General features: G+C 40.0%; 2 protein-coding genes across 2 annotated transcripts; both read left to right on the top strand.

Annotated features, from left to right (window-relative positions):
- Positions 1 to 4372: 4372 nt before the first annotated feature.
- LOC115732432 lies at positions 4373 to 5062 on the top strand. The gene has a single exon (XM_030663073.1). It carries the CDS (start codon positions 4373 to 4375, stop codon positions 5060 to 5062), a length of 690 nt encoding a protein of 229 aa, XP_030518933.1.
- A 6753-nt stretch (positions 5063 to 11815) lies between these two features.
- LOC115726160 lies at positions 11816 to 12925 on the top strand. The gene is made up of 2 exons (XM_030655918.2): positions 11816 to 12150; positions 12276 to 12925. The coding sequence occupies exons 1-2, from the start codon at positions 11928 to 11930 to the stop codon at positions 12851 to 12853; spliced, it is 801 nt and encodes a 266-aa protein (XP_030511778.2). The 5' UTR covers positions 11816 to 11927; the 3' UTR covers positions 12854 to 12925.
- Positions 12926 to 14498: the final 1573 nt, after the last annotated feature.

Below are 14498 nucleotides of genomic sequence, written 5' to 3'. Positions count from 1 at the left end.
AGTACTATTTTTAGGAACATGATATGAAACTTTCACCTGCTTAAAATAGGAACAAGTTAGTGCTAAACAGTTTAGGATCATTTGGCATGAAAATTTAAATTCGGCTAATGTAAGCACGACAAAGCATTAAGCACGACAAATCAGAAGCAACCGACAAGCTGTTGATTATAGGCTCGATACGTTATAAGCTTACTCTATTGCAAGCAGCTGATTAAGCACGACACATCATAAGTTGACTCTATTGCAAGCCGCTGCAACCTGTTGACCGCAAGCTGACCGGACCATTATAAATAGAAATTGCCATCGGTTCATTTAACGGATATTGTCGAAAAGCTTTGTCGTTACCCTCGTGGACCACCGATCGTTGACCGCCACTCGGCCAAGGTCGCTATTCGCTCGTCTCGCGTTGTTCGTTTGCTCCTTAGTCATTTGGCGCCCTAGTTCGACCGTCTACCGCCTTTGACCGTTCGTCCCGCTCCGTACATTCGTTTGTCTATTTGTTCGTCTAATCGTCCATTTGATTTCTCGCTTAGTCGAGGCAACTAGATCTTTGTCCTTATTACTATGCTTTCTATGATTATGGATGTGAGTGTTGGATTCTAGTGGTTGATGATTTGTGATAGAGGATTTGGATGCGATTTTGAGATCTACTGTCTATGAAGATCGTGTTTGCTTTGATAGGATTCTGATATCTCTTGTTGCTGTGAGATATGTTCATTTGGTTTGGACGATCTTCAATTCTATGATGTTATAGTTTGTTTAGTCGTTTGGAATAGAAATCTACTGTTGGGTGTAATTCACTCACTTTGATAGTTGAAACCCTTTTTTCGATCAAAAGTATGTCGGATAATCCGATTCCGATATAACAACATCTTTATGGTGAGCCTCTGTGGATTGGTAGGTCCATGCGAGAGCATATTCATGTCACACCTAACTGCCCATTAAGAACTCGCTACAAGATCATTCAATCGAGGGTTTATGTGGAAGAGGGGCATCCAGTTGGTTTAGTTGCCTTTGAGTTCAAGGTAGTATATTGCCGTGAGATATCGAGATGGTTAGGTCCTATTCTACCCCTCACCAATTCAACGCGCATGGGATCGCGAATTACGAAGATGATAGCAAGGAATTCATTCCTCACACTAGACTAATATTCAGGTTTGAAGAGAAATGAAGTATGAAAAGATGATGATGGAGTTGGTAGTACTCGAAGTAGTTTAATTTCCTTGTAAATACCCTCAGTAGTACTCATCCCATGTAAATGTTGTAAATAAAGTAAGCAGTTATATAAATATGTAATAAGAAATGGAAAGTGAGTTTGAATAAACGAGTTATGAATAAAAGACCGTTGTTTGAAATGTGTGTTATCCGATTAGTGAAACCATGAAAGGCTATACCCTTTGTCTAGGCATGCCCGCCGTTTTAATGCTTTGTTTTGACATGCACTTGTGCATATATGGCTGCTCAATGTTTTGATTTTAGACCTTTCGCATGCGCCTGTTACTCTAATTAACGAAAGATTAAAGAAGAGAACATATGCCTTAGTCGTGGGCGGTTCGATATGAGGCATTTTGCCAACCTTTTATGGATTGAGGATGCAACAGTGAGCGGACTGCCCGGGTCGCTATAGGGGGTAAAATCAAGCTTATGTAATATCGACATTTTTGGTCAAGGGTCGAGCTCCATCGTTATTGACGAATTTGATCCTTGACTTTCTTATCGTATGTAAGGGTGATCATAGGCGGGGTCGATAGGTTTCGGGCATAGACTTGAAATCGACCTTGTTATAACCGGTTCCAAATTTTTAGAACTTGGAACCTACCTTGTTTGTTCTGGAATCTAGTTTGGACCCTATCCTATTTTTTCGATCCGGTGCCGGGGTCTACCCTTGAATCTGTTTTTTTTTTTAATTTCATTTTTTCAGTAAAATAATACAAGTAGCAATGAAACAATTTAAAGTAAAAGATGAATAACAAAACTCATTATCCACCAAAAGCAACAATCCCTAATATGAGCAATAGAAATTACAATATACCAAAAATAGAGAAGGTGAGGCAAGTGAGACTAAGGCTTTTTTTTTTTTTTAATAATAGCTAAAAATTGATTCCAAAATCGGTCTAGTTCCTAGATGCTTGAAATTGAGAACCGGCCTGGTTCCAACCGGTTCCCAAAATTTAGAATAAGCTCCCGAATCGGTTTGAATGGGAACCGATTCCCGGACCTATTTTTCAAGTGGTCTGATCCGGGTTTCGGGTAAACGCGGTCCGGTTGCACACCCTTAATTGTATGTATGAATAGTCTACGATCAAAATTTAGGTGTCAACATTTATAAGGGAAAAGTACTAAAAAAGTCATAAACCTATTGTATTAGTATCAATTCAGTCATAAACCTTTCAATTAGATAAATTTAGTTCTAGACCTTTTCACATTGATACAAATTGAGTCCATGAGGCCAATTAAGGTCGAAAATTGTTGACGTGGATGTCGGTGTATTATGTGGTACGACAGGCGTTGACGTGGATATTTTCTATAATTTTTAATATTTTTTCCTTTTTTTTTTTTTTCTTCCATGGCATTTGCTAGCCGATAAGGGTCAACCTCACCGAATCTGGTGAGGGCTACCTTGCCGGTGCTCACGCAAGGCCAACCCTCATCGACCATGGCTTGTGCAAAAGAAAAAGAAAGAATCTTGAACTATCAGAAGCTGACTTAAGGAAAGCTGTAGGCCCTTTTCCATATCTATATAAATGGAAAAGAGAAAAAAAAATGTACATGTTAGCGCCAAGTCATGCCACGTAGGACGGCCGGCGTCTACGTCAACAATTTCTTGCCTAAATTGGCTAGACGTACTCTATTAGTATCAATGTGAAAAGTTTTAGAACTAAATTGGTCCAATTGAAAGGTTTGAGATTGAATTTGTTCCAATTTTTTGGTACTTTTTTTCCACACTCACAATGCATCACCTTGAAACCCTCAAGAATTTAAACCTAAGGAAACTGAACTAATGAATATGGATGTAGAGTTCTTAGCTAGAATTTGTGAGTTTTGAGGGCAATTAGGAGTTTCGACAACATGTGGCCCATTCCCTCGTCATATTTGCAACAAGGGCCTGTGTGTTTTTTTTTTTTTTTTTTTGGCCCTAAATCATGTTTCTTGCTTCTTCAATAGAGATACATAGAATTGAGTCGTGGTGGTTTGAAGTATTGACGGCGTCTGAGTATAGGGTGCTAGTTACAGCCGCAGTGGTGGCGTTAGTGGCGAAATTGGTGGCGGGGATGCCAAGTTTAGTGGCGCTGTGCAGTGTTCAATTCAACCACCGTGTCCAAATTAACAGAGTCATTGTCCATGTCAGCTCGCACATTAGGAATTTAGAAGGACTAGATTCAGTCAAATTTCATATGTTAAAGGATTAAAATAAACAAAAAAAAGTTTGGGCACCACATTGAGCATTGAATGTATATACATGCACTGGTTTCGTCCGGGTGGGCGGTTCCACACTTGGAACCACAAAGCGAACGGGTTCCCATAGGAACTGCCCAGAATCGGCCAGTTCAATCCGATCCGATCTGATTTGGGTGGTTTCCGATTCTTTTACACATCCCTACTCCATGGGATTGACCTCCTCTTAGGACTCGACCATCGGTTGTTATTTTTCCCTTAACAAAAGTGAAGGTCAGTCTCTGACGAAAATAACAATTGTTCACCACAAATTGCTATGAAACGAGGCCATGTGATTAGACGTGGCTTTTTGGCATATGAGATTCGTGTGGTTCTACGAATTAACTTGCTTGTGTCTCGAGTTGCACTAGAAAGCAAATAGGAAGATGATTGTCTCATTTTTCTTCTCTCTTTACGATTACTTGCATGTACGGTTAATGGAATACCTGCCTCGTTGAGTGACTAAAGAGCGTGCAGATGAAGGGATCTTTGAATCCGTCATTGTTTTTTCAGGTCAGAATAAAGACAAAGCTTGAAGGAAAAAGCTTGCCATTATGCTGACAAGACTCTCACACGACAAAGCAAGACCGAATTGAAGTAGAATATTCATGGTCAACTCATGAAACTAGGCAACTTGGTCAGGGAGACGTGTCGAGCTTGATCTGGTCAAATGTATGGAAGCCTCTTGACCGAGTCACCCGCTTTTGTTTGGTCGGAAACTCCCTCGGTGTGATGACTTTATATAAAGGAGAGGAACGAAAGGTTTACAATGCAAACTAACTTCTCTCTTCTACTTCTTCTGCTTCATCGTCTTCCTCCTTTCGTTCTTCTTTTTGGTATAATCCTTCTCCTTTTCTCTTTCTTTGAAATCTGCCGCGGTCAGGAAATTAGCGTCACTAGCTATAAATTAAAGGAACAAGCGTCGCGGGGAAGGGAGATGGCGAATATCAGCAGTAAATTGATTCATCCCGAGCACGACCTCAAACCCATGAAGCCACGAGACCCTTTCTATTGCGTCGCGTGCAAGGAGATCGGGTTCGGCCCCGGCTACGGGTGTCCTCAATGCGTCGTCCGCATCCACAAAGAATGCGCGCGCCCCTCTCCGACTATGTCCCGCATGATTCAAATGAAACATCACTCCTTGAAATTTTACCCTGACATGAAGGGTGAGAATCGGAAAGCCGGAGTCTGCTCGGCATGCTCCAGACTTGTCCAAGGTTGCGGGTACGGCTCTAGCTGGGGGGACGATTTCCACCCGGCATGCCTCGCGCTCCCGGAGTCGATCATGGTAAATGGCGCAGAAGCTAGACTGTCGTATGAAATGAAGTCGAACTGCAGATGGTGCCACAAGATAGAGTTTTACGTCGGCAAAGACAAGCTCCCGAGCTGGTCGTACACCGGGCGAAAGGGCAGGTACCATGTGGGCTGCGTGCAGGACATGGTGATCGAGAGCTTCAGGAACGGCGAGTTTGCTCCTGCGAAGGAAGGCGACAGCGCGGGTCGAATGCAAATTAAAGTGGACCTCTCTAGGGGTATATCAGGATTCTTCGGCATCGGATTAGGGCAATTGGCTCTTAGAGGACTAATTGCCTCGATCACCAGTGACCCGTCTGCGCTAGCTGGTTAGAAGGGGCATTAAACCCTTGATCAAACCGATCCAAAGAGAAGACAAATTTTTCTGGGGACTTACAGGAATTTTCTTCACGTTGAAGAATCCTTTTGTAAATATGCTTAATTAGGTTTGCAAATTGTCCATGATCACCAAGAAATTTCAGGACGGATGAAGATCCTAGTCTACAATAATATAGTCGAGTCTAGAAATAAGACTAGTCAATTGGTGCAAAATGTATTGATATCGAACATGTTAATATGATCTCTAATTTGACGACTCAATTGCGAGTATATATCTGATGCTCTCCTTAAATAAAACATGAAATTCGAGTGTGAAATCGTCCAGTGGGGAGCTTAATTTTTGGAAATTTGCGGGGCTTCGAAGCTTGATCCGATAACATTCAAACGGACGACGAAGACGGGCAATGGTTCGAGCATGATCCGACGGAACTCCGACACGGAAGCTTGATCCAAACGAGACGGGATACTGGGCTGAAAAGTTTGGTCCGACGAGAAAGTGAATATCACTTGATTAAATCCAAAGGGCGACGAGATTTTTTTTGTATCTCTTTCGAAAATTTCCGTGTCAGCGTCTTTACATATGACAAGCTAGTTGATGTTACAGAACCTTAATTGTTGGGACCATGTTTCCTCCGTCTTTGAGGGTGCCTCTGTTTGAGTGGGAGTGTCTTTCGGAAATTAATTTTTCGAATTTTCACTCGTTTGACTCATCGTGAATTAGTCAATCGAAAATACTTTTTCAGTCAATAGAAATTTCATGCATAAAATTAGAAAAATGAATTTCTAAATCTAACAATATGAAAACACTTTTCGAAATTACTCATCTTAAATTTTTTAATAATTTTATCAACCTAAAATAATAGCATTTTCAATTTTTTTTTTTTTTTTTTCTTTTTGCTCCGTCGATTGCTCGGTCGTCAACCGGCAACACGAGGCAGAGCCTTGCCATGTTCGGCGAGCTAGCAAGGCTTGACCTCATGTTGCTTGATCGCTGGCCGTCGCCGAGGCCCGGTGACCGACGGAGCATGAAAAAGAAAGCATACAAATAAAAATATAAATTTTAAAATATAAAAAATGAAATAGTATAAAATAGTATAAAATTTAAAAAATGATATAATGTAAAAGATAATATAATATAAAAATAATAAATTATTTAAAAATTCTAATTTTCTTTTATTTTGCCTAAGATAAAGTCATCAAATTGAAATCATATTTTAAATAAGATTCAAACACAATTTTTTTTTGTCACATATCACCAAGTAAAGGAAAACTAACCATTTTTTCATGGAGTTTCCCCCAAACAAGCACCCTAAGTGGAGGAAACGTTCTTCTAACTTTATATTTAATAGGTTACAAACATAAAAATCATCCACATGTACCCGAAAAGATTCTTGTATATTGTTGGGAAACTTCATTCCCGTTCTACTTCAATCTAATTCGCGGAAAACATGTCCAATTGAGTCACTTGAATCACCGATCGTGCAAAGTATATCACGAGAACATACTTTATTTGTCACCGGTTAAAAGCCCCTTTTTGCGATCTCGGAGTTCCATCGTCGAACGTCAATCGACCGAGAATTAGGGAGGAGAGTTTACATTCTGAATAAGTGTCATCTAAACGATAAGGAGCAAGTAGGGTTTTTATCTGTTGAAACAACGTGACTTTTCCACTAGAAGTGTCAAATGGGTGGGTCGGGTCGAATATGGTCCGACCCATATTGACCCATTTAACCCGTTTTGACCCGTATTTATTAAATGCAAATTCAATGACCCATACTCGACTCGACCCTTGCCCGACCCGTATTTCTTAAATATTCTATATTTAACCAAATCATACAATACTTGTTTTTTTTTATAATTTGATAAAAAATGATATCGCTAAAAATGATATTTAATCAAATCATACAATACAAATTTTATGAATTTTCTATTTTTTATTTTATTTTAATTTCCTTTTCTCTTTATTTCTTTTTTTCCTCCTTCCTTCTCACTCCCGCAACTTTCCTCCTCCATTCGTGACTCTGCAACTCCGCTGCAACCTCCCTCCGTCCACTAGTATTCAAGGGCTTTAGTGAAGGTGGGAAGGCCAAGAACCAACCGCATCTCGACGAGCCTCTACTCGATCGATCTAGGCAAGCTCGAGGTTGCCCGATCCCGGCCGGTGAGCTCGAGGCTAGATCCCGATGAGGCCCCCCGAGCTCACCCGAGGTCGGCGAGCTCGAGGCTTCCCCTATCCCGACTAGCGAACTTGAGGCCGGATCCCGACGAGGCCCGAGCTCACCTAGGCTCGTTCACCTAGGGAGAGCTCGGGCTCGCCCGGATCGGCCAAGCCTCGAGGCTCTCCCGAGCTCGGCCGATCTCGAGGCTTGCCGGATCTTGGCAAGCCGAGCTCGCCCTAGGCTAGCCGGTGGCCGTCGCCGACCGGTGGTAGCCAAGGCGGGAGAAAAAGGAAAATAGAAAGAAAAGAAAGGAAAAAAAAGAAAAGAAAAAATTAATGTTATAACAAAGTAATAAAATATTAAAAAATCATATTTTTTTTAAAAATATTCATAAAAAATTATTTATGACTCTCTAGTTATCTTACCTAACTCATTTATGCCTAACTTATTTATGACTCATTTAAAACCCATTTAGAACCTATTAGATTTTTAAGTAACCCATTTATGACCCACTAAAGCACATAAGCTAACCCATTTTTGACCCACCATCTCAAATATGGGTTGAATATGGGTTCTAGACCCATTTTGCCATCTTGCTATCTCTACTTTTCACATTGGTTTCAAATGATAATTGTTAAGGGGAGGTGTTGTTGCCCGCATGGGCGCATACCGTAACCCCGTGGACCCCATTCAATATAATCTAATATATATATATATATAACATGTGAGTCAACTTCATCTTAACCATTATGGTTGATCTTAGTGGTTTAACTGTGCAATCAATTTCAATTGCAGTTCCTCTTTCATTTTGCTTGCCCCTTCGTAAACTGCCAAGTAATGGCGCAGTTTACTTGGTTCCTTATGTATTTATGAGCAAGATTGGCGGGTATGGGCCTCAGTCATGGTGCGTATGGGGCTCGACAACAGCAGCAATTGTGACAAGGTTGGGGTTGGCGTCTTCGCGAGGCGTGGGCGGCACGGCAAGGTCATTGGTGTTTCAAATTGAGTTAAGTGGGTAAGGTTATCCGGTACAGAACTTGCAAAAAACCCATCGATCAATAGTTAGCAGATGGAAATTAAAATCACAGCCCAATTATAGTAGGTAAAGCTTGCATGTGTGTGATGTCCATACCATGTAATTTGTTAATAGTAGTCATAGTTGGACGAAAATAGCCCATTAGTGTTCAATTATATAAATTTCAAAGAAATTACTAAAAAGATTTAGTTGAATGGTATTTAGTTGCCATTTAGGTGGATCCGGTGGTTCAAATAATAGTTGTTACGCTTAAAGTAGTTTTGGAAGTGGTGAATGCCACCTTGTGGGCGAAATCTTATCTAAAATGCAGTCGGATAAGTCCATTGCCATGCACTTGGCAACTGCTTGCAAATGCAAATACCATTTGGCAAATTTTTTGAAGGGCTTTGGAAAATGCAATTGCATTTCCAAAGACCTTTAGCTCAAAACAGGTTTGGAGTTCTTAAGCTTTGAACATTTCTTCCAACTTTGCCCTTGCTCAACTTTTATAGTTTCGAAAATGTCCCCATCTCACGTGAGGTCACCGGCGAGGGTTTAAGCTGCCGCCAAGACCAGATTTAGCTGTTGGGAAGCCAACTTCTTTAACCTAGTCCGACCTTGTCAATCGTGACTCGTAATATGGCGCTCATTTTCTCAAATTATCCTAATTGTGCCCAAATTGCTAAGACCGGATCCGGCTATTGGGAAGCCAACTTCTTTAACTTAGTCCGACCTTGTCAATCGTGACTCGTAATATGGCGCTCATTTTCTCAAACTATCCTAATTGTGCCCAAATTGCTGTTGAAATTGATTTTGCTTGGCCTAATGGTATTGAAATTTGATCCTTGATTCTAATAAAAAAGGTTAATCACATACCTAAGTTTGCGATAGAACATTGGGCAACCCGTTTGAGCTTGGAATCTTGAAAGTGGACTTGAAATCTTGTATTTCCATGGTCCTTGGATCAAATGTCCAAAAAAGGAATCAAATCAATGAATTTTTGAAATTTTTAATCACAGGTTAAAGTTGTTGATTTGATCGAAAAGTCAACTCTCAATTGTTTTTATAACAAATTAAAAATTGAAAGCCTATGCATGTAAGGATAGGTTGATGTCTTTTTTATGATTCTAAAAACACTTTTAAGTTTGACCCAAAAAAAAAAGTCAACCTAAAAGTTAATCTTGACTTATTGGAAAAGGCCATCTAAGTGCAAATGGAATAAAATGTCATTTAAAAGACACCGAAAAGACACTTTTTGGCCGAGAAATGGACCCCGTCACGATCAGAAATTTCAAGTCTTGAGTTTTTATCCTATCAGACCTGTCGCCAGAAATTCAGGCGTCAAAATTAATGGATCATTTAATTGGCTTGCTAATTTCGCGCAAACCGTGAGAGTGTGCTTTGAGCTCAAAGAAAATCTTTGGGGTATCTTTTGGTCTCAAAATTGCCATCTCTTTGGGCATTTGCAAACCTATTATGGAGATGGATTTGCAAGCGGCCATTTCCCTTTCTTAGAAATCAATCTTCATCTCTCAATTTGGTGACTATCTCGTATCTCGGATTGGGAAATGGTTAAGAGTACTACAAACATGTCAAAATTGTACATGCTTTTAAGGAAGGAAACTTGTGTGCAAATTGGTTACCAAATTAAGCTTTTAAACCTGTGGTATAAATGACAGTCTAACATTAAATAGGCCACCGATATATTTATTTCCTTTGTATTAGGAGATTTATATTGAATCAAGATTTATTACGAGAGAAACGGTGTAATACTCGAGTTTTGCCTGATTTTCTTACCTATATATATAAAGATCAACAAAAGTTAAGTGTGCCTCTTTTCCTTGACAAAAAAGCTCCATACATCAAATGTATAATACCGTGGAATCCACCAATAAAGTTATGTTTTATAGTTAATGCCACGAAAAATCTCAATCTGGGACACTTGCGACAAATTTACCCAAACTATTTTTTTAACCACCAAAAATCCTAAACTGGTACATCCGTGATAAATTTATCCTAAACTAATTTTTTTACCACGAAAAATCAAAAATTGATACACCTGTGAAAAATTTACCTTCCATTAAATTGGGTTAATACCACGAAAAATCTCAAATTGATACACATGTGACAAACATAAGGTAAAAACTCCAAACTGGTATATTTATGAATTGTCACGTATCATCCAACTCAACAATTTAACTGCTAGATTTAATGAAAACTAACAAAGGATAAACTTTGTCTTTACCAACAAAAAAAAAAGATGATAAATTTGTCACAGGTGTACCAGTTTGGAGTAAATTTATTACAAATGTACCAATTTAAGATTTTTTGTGGTTAAAAAAATGGTTTGGGATATATTTATCATAGGTGTACTAGTTTGGGGTTTTCCATGGTATTAATCCTAAGTTTTATTATGTCGAATGATGCAGTCTATTTCACTAAATTTGTTATGAAATGGCCAATTCATACACAACAAGATTATTTTCGTTCACACACATGTCGAAGATTTAGTAGAGCCATTACTAAGTTTAGGACAACTTCAATTGGGGTGGTACAAATGAGCCATGCCCCTAATGGTCGGTATAATAAAGGAATATGTTGATTGAAAATCCTAAAACATGTCACAAAAGTGCAATCAAATCCTAAAATTTATCAAATTGGTGAAATCGAGTCGTTCTATTATCTCCATCCAACATGGCTAACGGAAATTGCTAATGTGACTTTTTAAAATATTTTCTCTCTCCTACGTGATGAAAACAATGTCATTTTGGTCTAAATATGATTTTTAATATAATTTCTATTCAACTTAATTTTTTAAAAAAGAAAAACTTTGAAAGAAAATAGAACCAAAAGTGATTTTTTTTCTTATTTTTAATTAAGTTAAATAAAAACTATGTTAAAAATCATATCCGGACCGAAATGACGTCGTTTCCGCCATATAGCAGAGAGAAAATATTAAAAAATATTCACGTCAGCATTTTCCGTTAGCCAAGTTGTATGGAGTTAATGGAAGGACTCGATTTCATCAATTTGAAAAGTTTTAGAACTTAATTCCACTTTTTACAAGTTTTATAACTCAATTGTACATTTATAGCAAGTTTTAGAACTTTTAGTGAACATGTCATTGTAATAAATGAAAAATGGGGGAAAGTTGGAGAAGTAGAGAGAAAGGAAAAGGGCATATTTGTAAACATGCATAGTTGGACTGGCATTAGAAAAGTAATTGCTGACGTTTTTTTTTCTTTCGGAGGATTGTCACCGGTGACGTTCGCGAGTCCAACTTGTGAACCGTTCAACCCAGAAGTGTAGGGTGCAACTTGCAATACGATGGTCGCACAAAACATTTATATGACCGAAGAGACCTTAGACCATGAGATTTACCAGTCAATGTCTGAAGATTGACCTCTTCTTTTGCCCGTTCTCGATAAACGAGTGAAGAAACAGCACCCCTCCCTAACCAATCTCGTCCCATGAAACGCATTGACTTCACTTCTATATATAGACACAGAGATGGAAAAGGTCTGGCGTGAGCTCTTCCTCTAGATCGATTCGCATCCGTTATCGCTGCGCTCATCGGGTAACTTAATTGGTTGCTTTGGTCGCTCTTCAGGCTCAGATCGAAACACAGTTGGTTTCTTCTCCCTGAACGCGTGAAGGACGAGCTGAGTGAAGAGAGAAACGGTCAGATGTCGATGAAGACGAGCGATAGGATTCATCCGGAGCACGAGCTCTTGCTGATGATGCAGGCAGACCCTTTCTTCTGCAGCGCGTGTGGACAGGTTGGGATTGGATCGGCTTACGGTTGTGAGTCATGCCTCGTCCTAGTCCACCGAAAGTGCATGTACCCATCTTCAACGGCGGCGCACCCTCTTCAGAAGAATTGCAGCGTCAAGTATAGTCCTCAAGCTGGTACGTGCAACATATATACTCCTTTCCTTTCATGTTCTGTTTGTTTTTTTCTCCCAAAATGATTTTATATCTGGTTTGTCCCCTCTAATTGCGGTCGTCATTCTCTCGGAAACTCACTAACTCAGAAACCAGTGGTGCTTGTACTTACTGCCGCGCGTGCTCGAAGCCTCTTCGAGGCGGCACATACAGCTCCGCCACCTCTGGCAATCCGAGCTTCCACCCATCTTGCCTCCACCTTGAGAAATGCATAAAGTTCGACGATGTCGAGCTCAATCTCGTCGAGTCGTGCTCCTCGGCTTGCGACTGGTGCAAGGAGGAGTCGATCAGGGTGAAGAAAGTCAAGATCCCGAGCTGGTGGTACGTGTCTGAGGACGGGAAGCACAGCTTCCATGCGGGGTGCGCGTGGGAAATGACGGTGGAGAGCTGGAAGAGCGGCGGCCTCACTTGTGCAGACGAGGACGATGACGATGGCCAGACGTCCATGAGAGCCGACATGCCTTGTCAACGGAAAGGCAAGAGAAGAGGGTTTGTCCGGAGGACGATAGCGAGGGTCTCTATTGTTGCCGGGGTGTTGGCAGCCACCGGGGACCCAACCGGAATTACGGGAATAGCGTTATTACACCTAGGACCAAAGTTATTCCAACGTGCCCGGTTCTCGACGTCGAAAATGTTGGGTAGATTAGATTTGCCAACTCATCCGTAGATTAGTCCATTCAATTATCGCCACGTGTCCAATGGGCCCACTATTCAGGATTTTTCAAAAGGCTCTCTTCTCCGGGACCCTCTGCCTCTTTCCTCCGTTACTCTCTTCTCTCTGGACATCAGTCCCCCTCACCGACCCTAGACACTTCAAACCAAAAACACAAAAAGTTACAACTTCCCTGCCTCTTCTTCTTCTTCTTCGAATCCTCTCAGCTTCGAGGCCAAGAAAATGTCCGGCTGTGGAAAGGGAGGCAAGGGGTTTGGCAAGCGCGTCACGAACAGGCACCGGAAAGTCCTGTGCGACAACATCTAGGGCATTACGAAGCCGGCAATCCGGCGGCTGGCTTGTTGTGGGCGAGCGAAGCGAATTAACTTTGTGTGTTACAAAAAAATTAGCTTTAAGGGTAATTCGAATCGATGGTAACTAAACTTCAGTGGAATTCGCAATGTTATCACTGACCAATTACAAAAATAGATAAATACATGTTTGTTCACATGATTTGAAAAGATAAAAGTATACACAGTTTTTATTTTTCTTTTTCCGGTCGAATGACGACATACAAAGTTATAATGGCTAAGAATAGGCCAACAGTCGAATCTCCTAGAAGATGTCGAGTTTATGACGTTTTACAGGGAATTGTTCACCTCACACCAAGGTAAAATGCGTCGATCTAAGAACTTATTGTCATCATTACGAAACACAATTAATAACTAAGCTCGGGATGATTTAACACCTGATGTTTGCATTAAAGGAAAACGAGTTCGAACATAACAGATCGCAATTTTTTTTATAGAAATCACACGACATTTCCATTTTCTTCTTGAGATATAGCACTGTGAGTGATTGAGTTTCAACTTGAAATTGCGATTTGAAAAACTATTTTCCTAAAAATAATCGTTCGTATGGCTTGAAATAATAAGTCGATGAAAAATATTTTCATTGTTGATAATAATTTATGTCCAATTATTTTCATTAGTGACGAAAATATTTTTCGTTTATTTTTTTTAAGTTGGGCTTGTGGAGTCTATAGACCAGTTTCATGGGCCGAGGACTTGTTGGGTATTTAGGCCAGGGCTGTGACTGGGCTTGCATGTATGGACCAGGTTAGTGGACGGAGTTCGAATTAATTGGCTGAATGGGCTGTTCAAATTGTAACAGTCCTATGAAATCAGATTAGGCCCTTCCAATTTGACCGACTCGAGGCCCCCGATTATTTATTTTTAGTTTTATTTTTTTTCCTTCCCTTTTTATGTTCTTTTAAAAAAAAGAATTTGGTGCACCTCAACTTTTTCCCCACTTGCCCAACTGCTGCTAAGCAGTTCAATGCTAAATGCGTAGACCAAAATTCATGTGTCAAAAGCTTCTTGTTTTTAATTCATGGAATAGGTTTTTCTTTTTATAGAATGACTGTTTTTTGTCATCCAAACACCGGAAAATCGGAATTTTTTTCTTTTTTCGGAAGCAGTTTTTTTCTGAAAACAAACAGACCCTGATTTATACCTTAAGGCTACGTTTGGTAGTAAAGATAAAATTTAGGATTAAATAACATTCATTCTTCTTGTGTTTGGTGCCTCCTCAAGACAAAATAAAGTCGAATATAAGAGGGATATAGCCCAAATAAAAATGTCTATGGAAAATGTGGGAT

The sequence above is a fragment of the Rhodamnia argentea genome, chromosome 8 (assembly GCF_020921035.1).
Source record: "Rhodamnia argentea isolate NSW1041297 chromosome 8, ASM2092103v1, whole genome shotgun sequence".
NCBI lineage: Eukaryota > Viridiplantae > Streptophyta > Magnoliopsida > Myrtales > Myrtaceae > Rhodamnia > Rhodamnia argentea.
The sequence above is the reverse complement of the archived record's forward strand: the minus strand, read 5'-3'. Positions and strand labels throughout refer to the sequence as shown.

Bases quoted from the DNA above. Each gene is read 5' to 3' on its own strand.
- LOC115732432 (XM_030663073.1), top strand. From the start codon at position 4,373: ATGGCGAATATCAGCAGTAAATTGATTCATCCCGAGCACGACCTCAAA.
- LOC115726160 (XM_030655918.2), top strand. From the start codon at position 11,928: ATGTCGATGAAGACGAGCGATAGGATTCATCCGGAGCACGAGCTCTTG. The intron at 12,151-12,275 runs GTACGTGCAACA...TCACTAACTCAG, and splicing joins CAAGTATAGTCCTCAAGCTG to AAACCAGTGGTGCTTGTACT.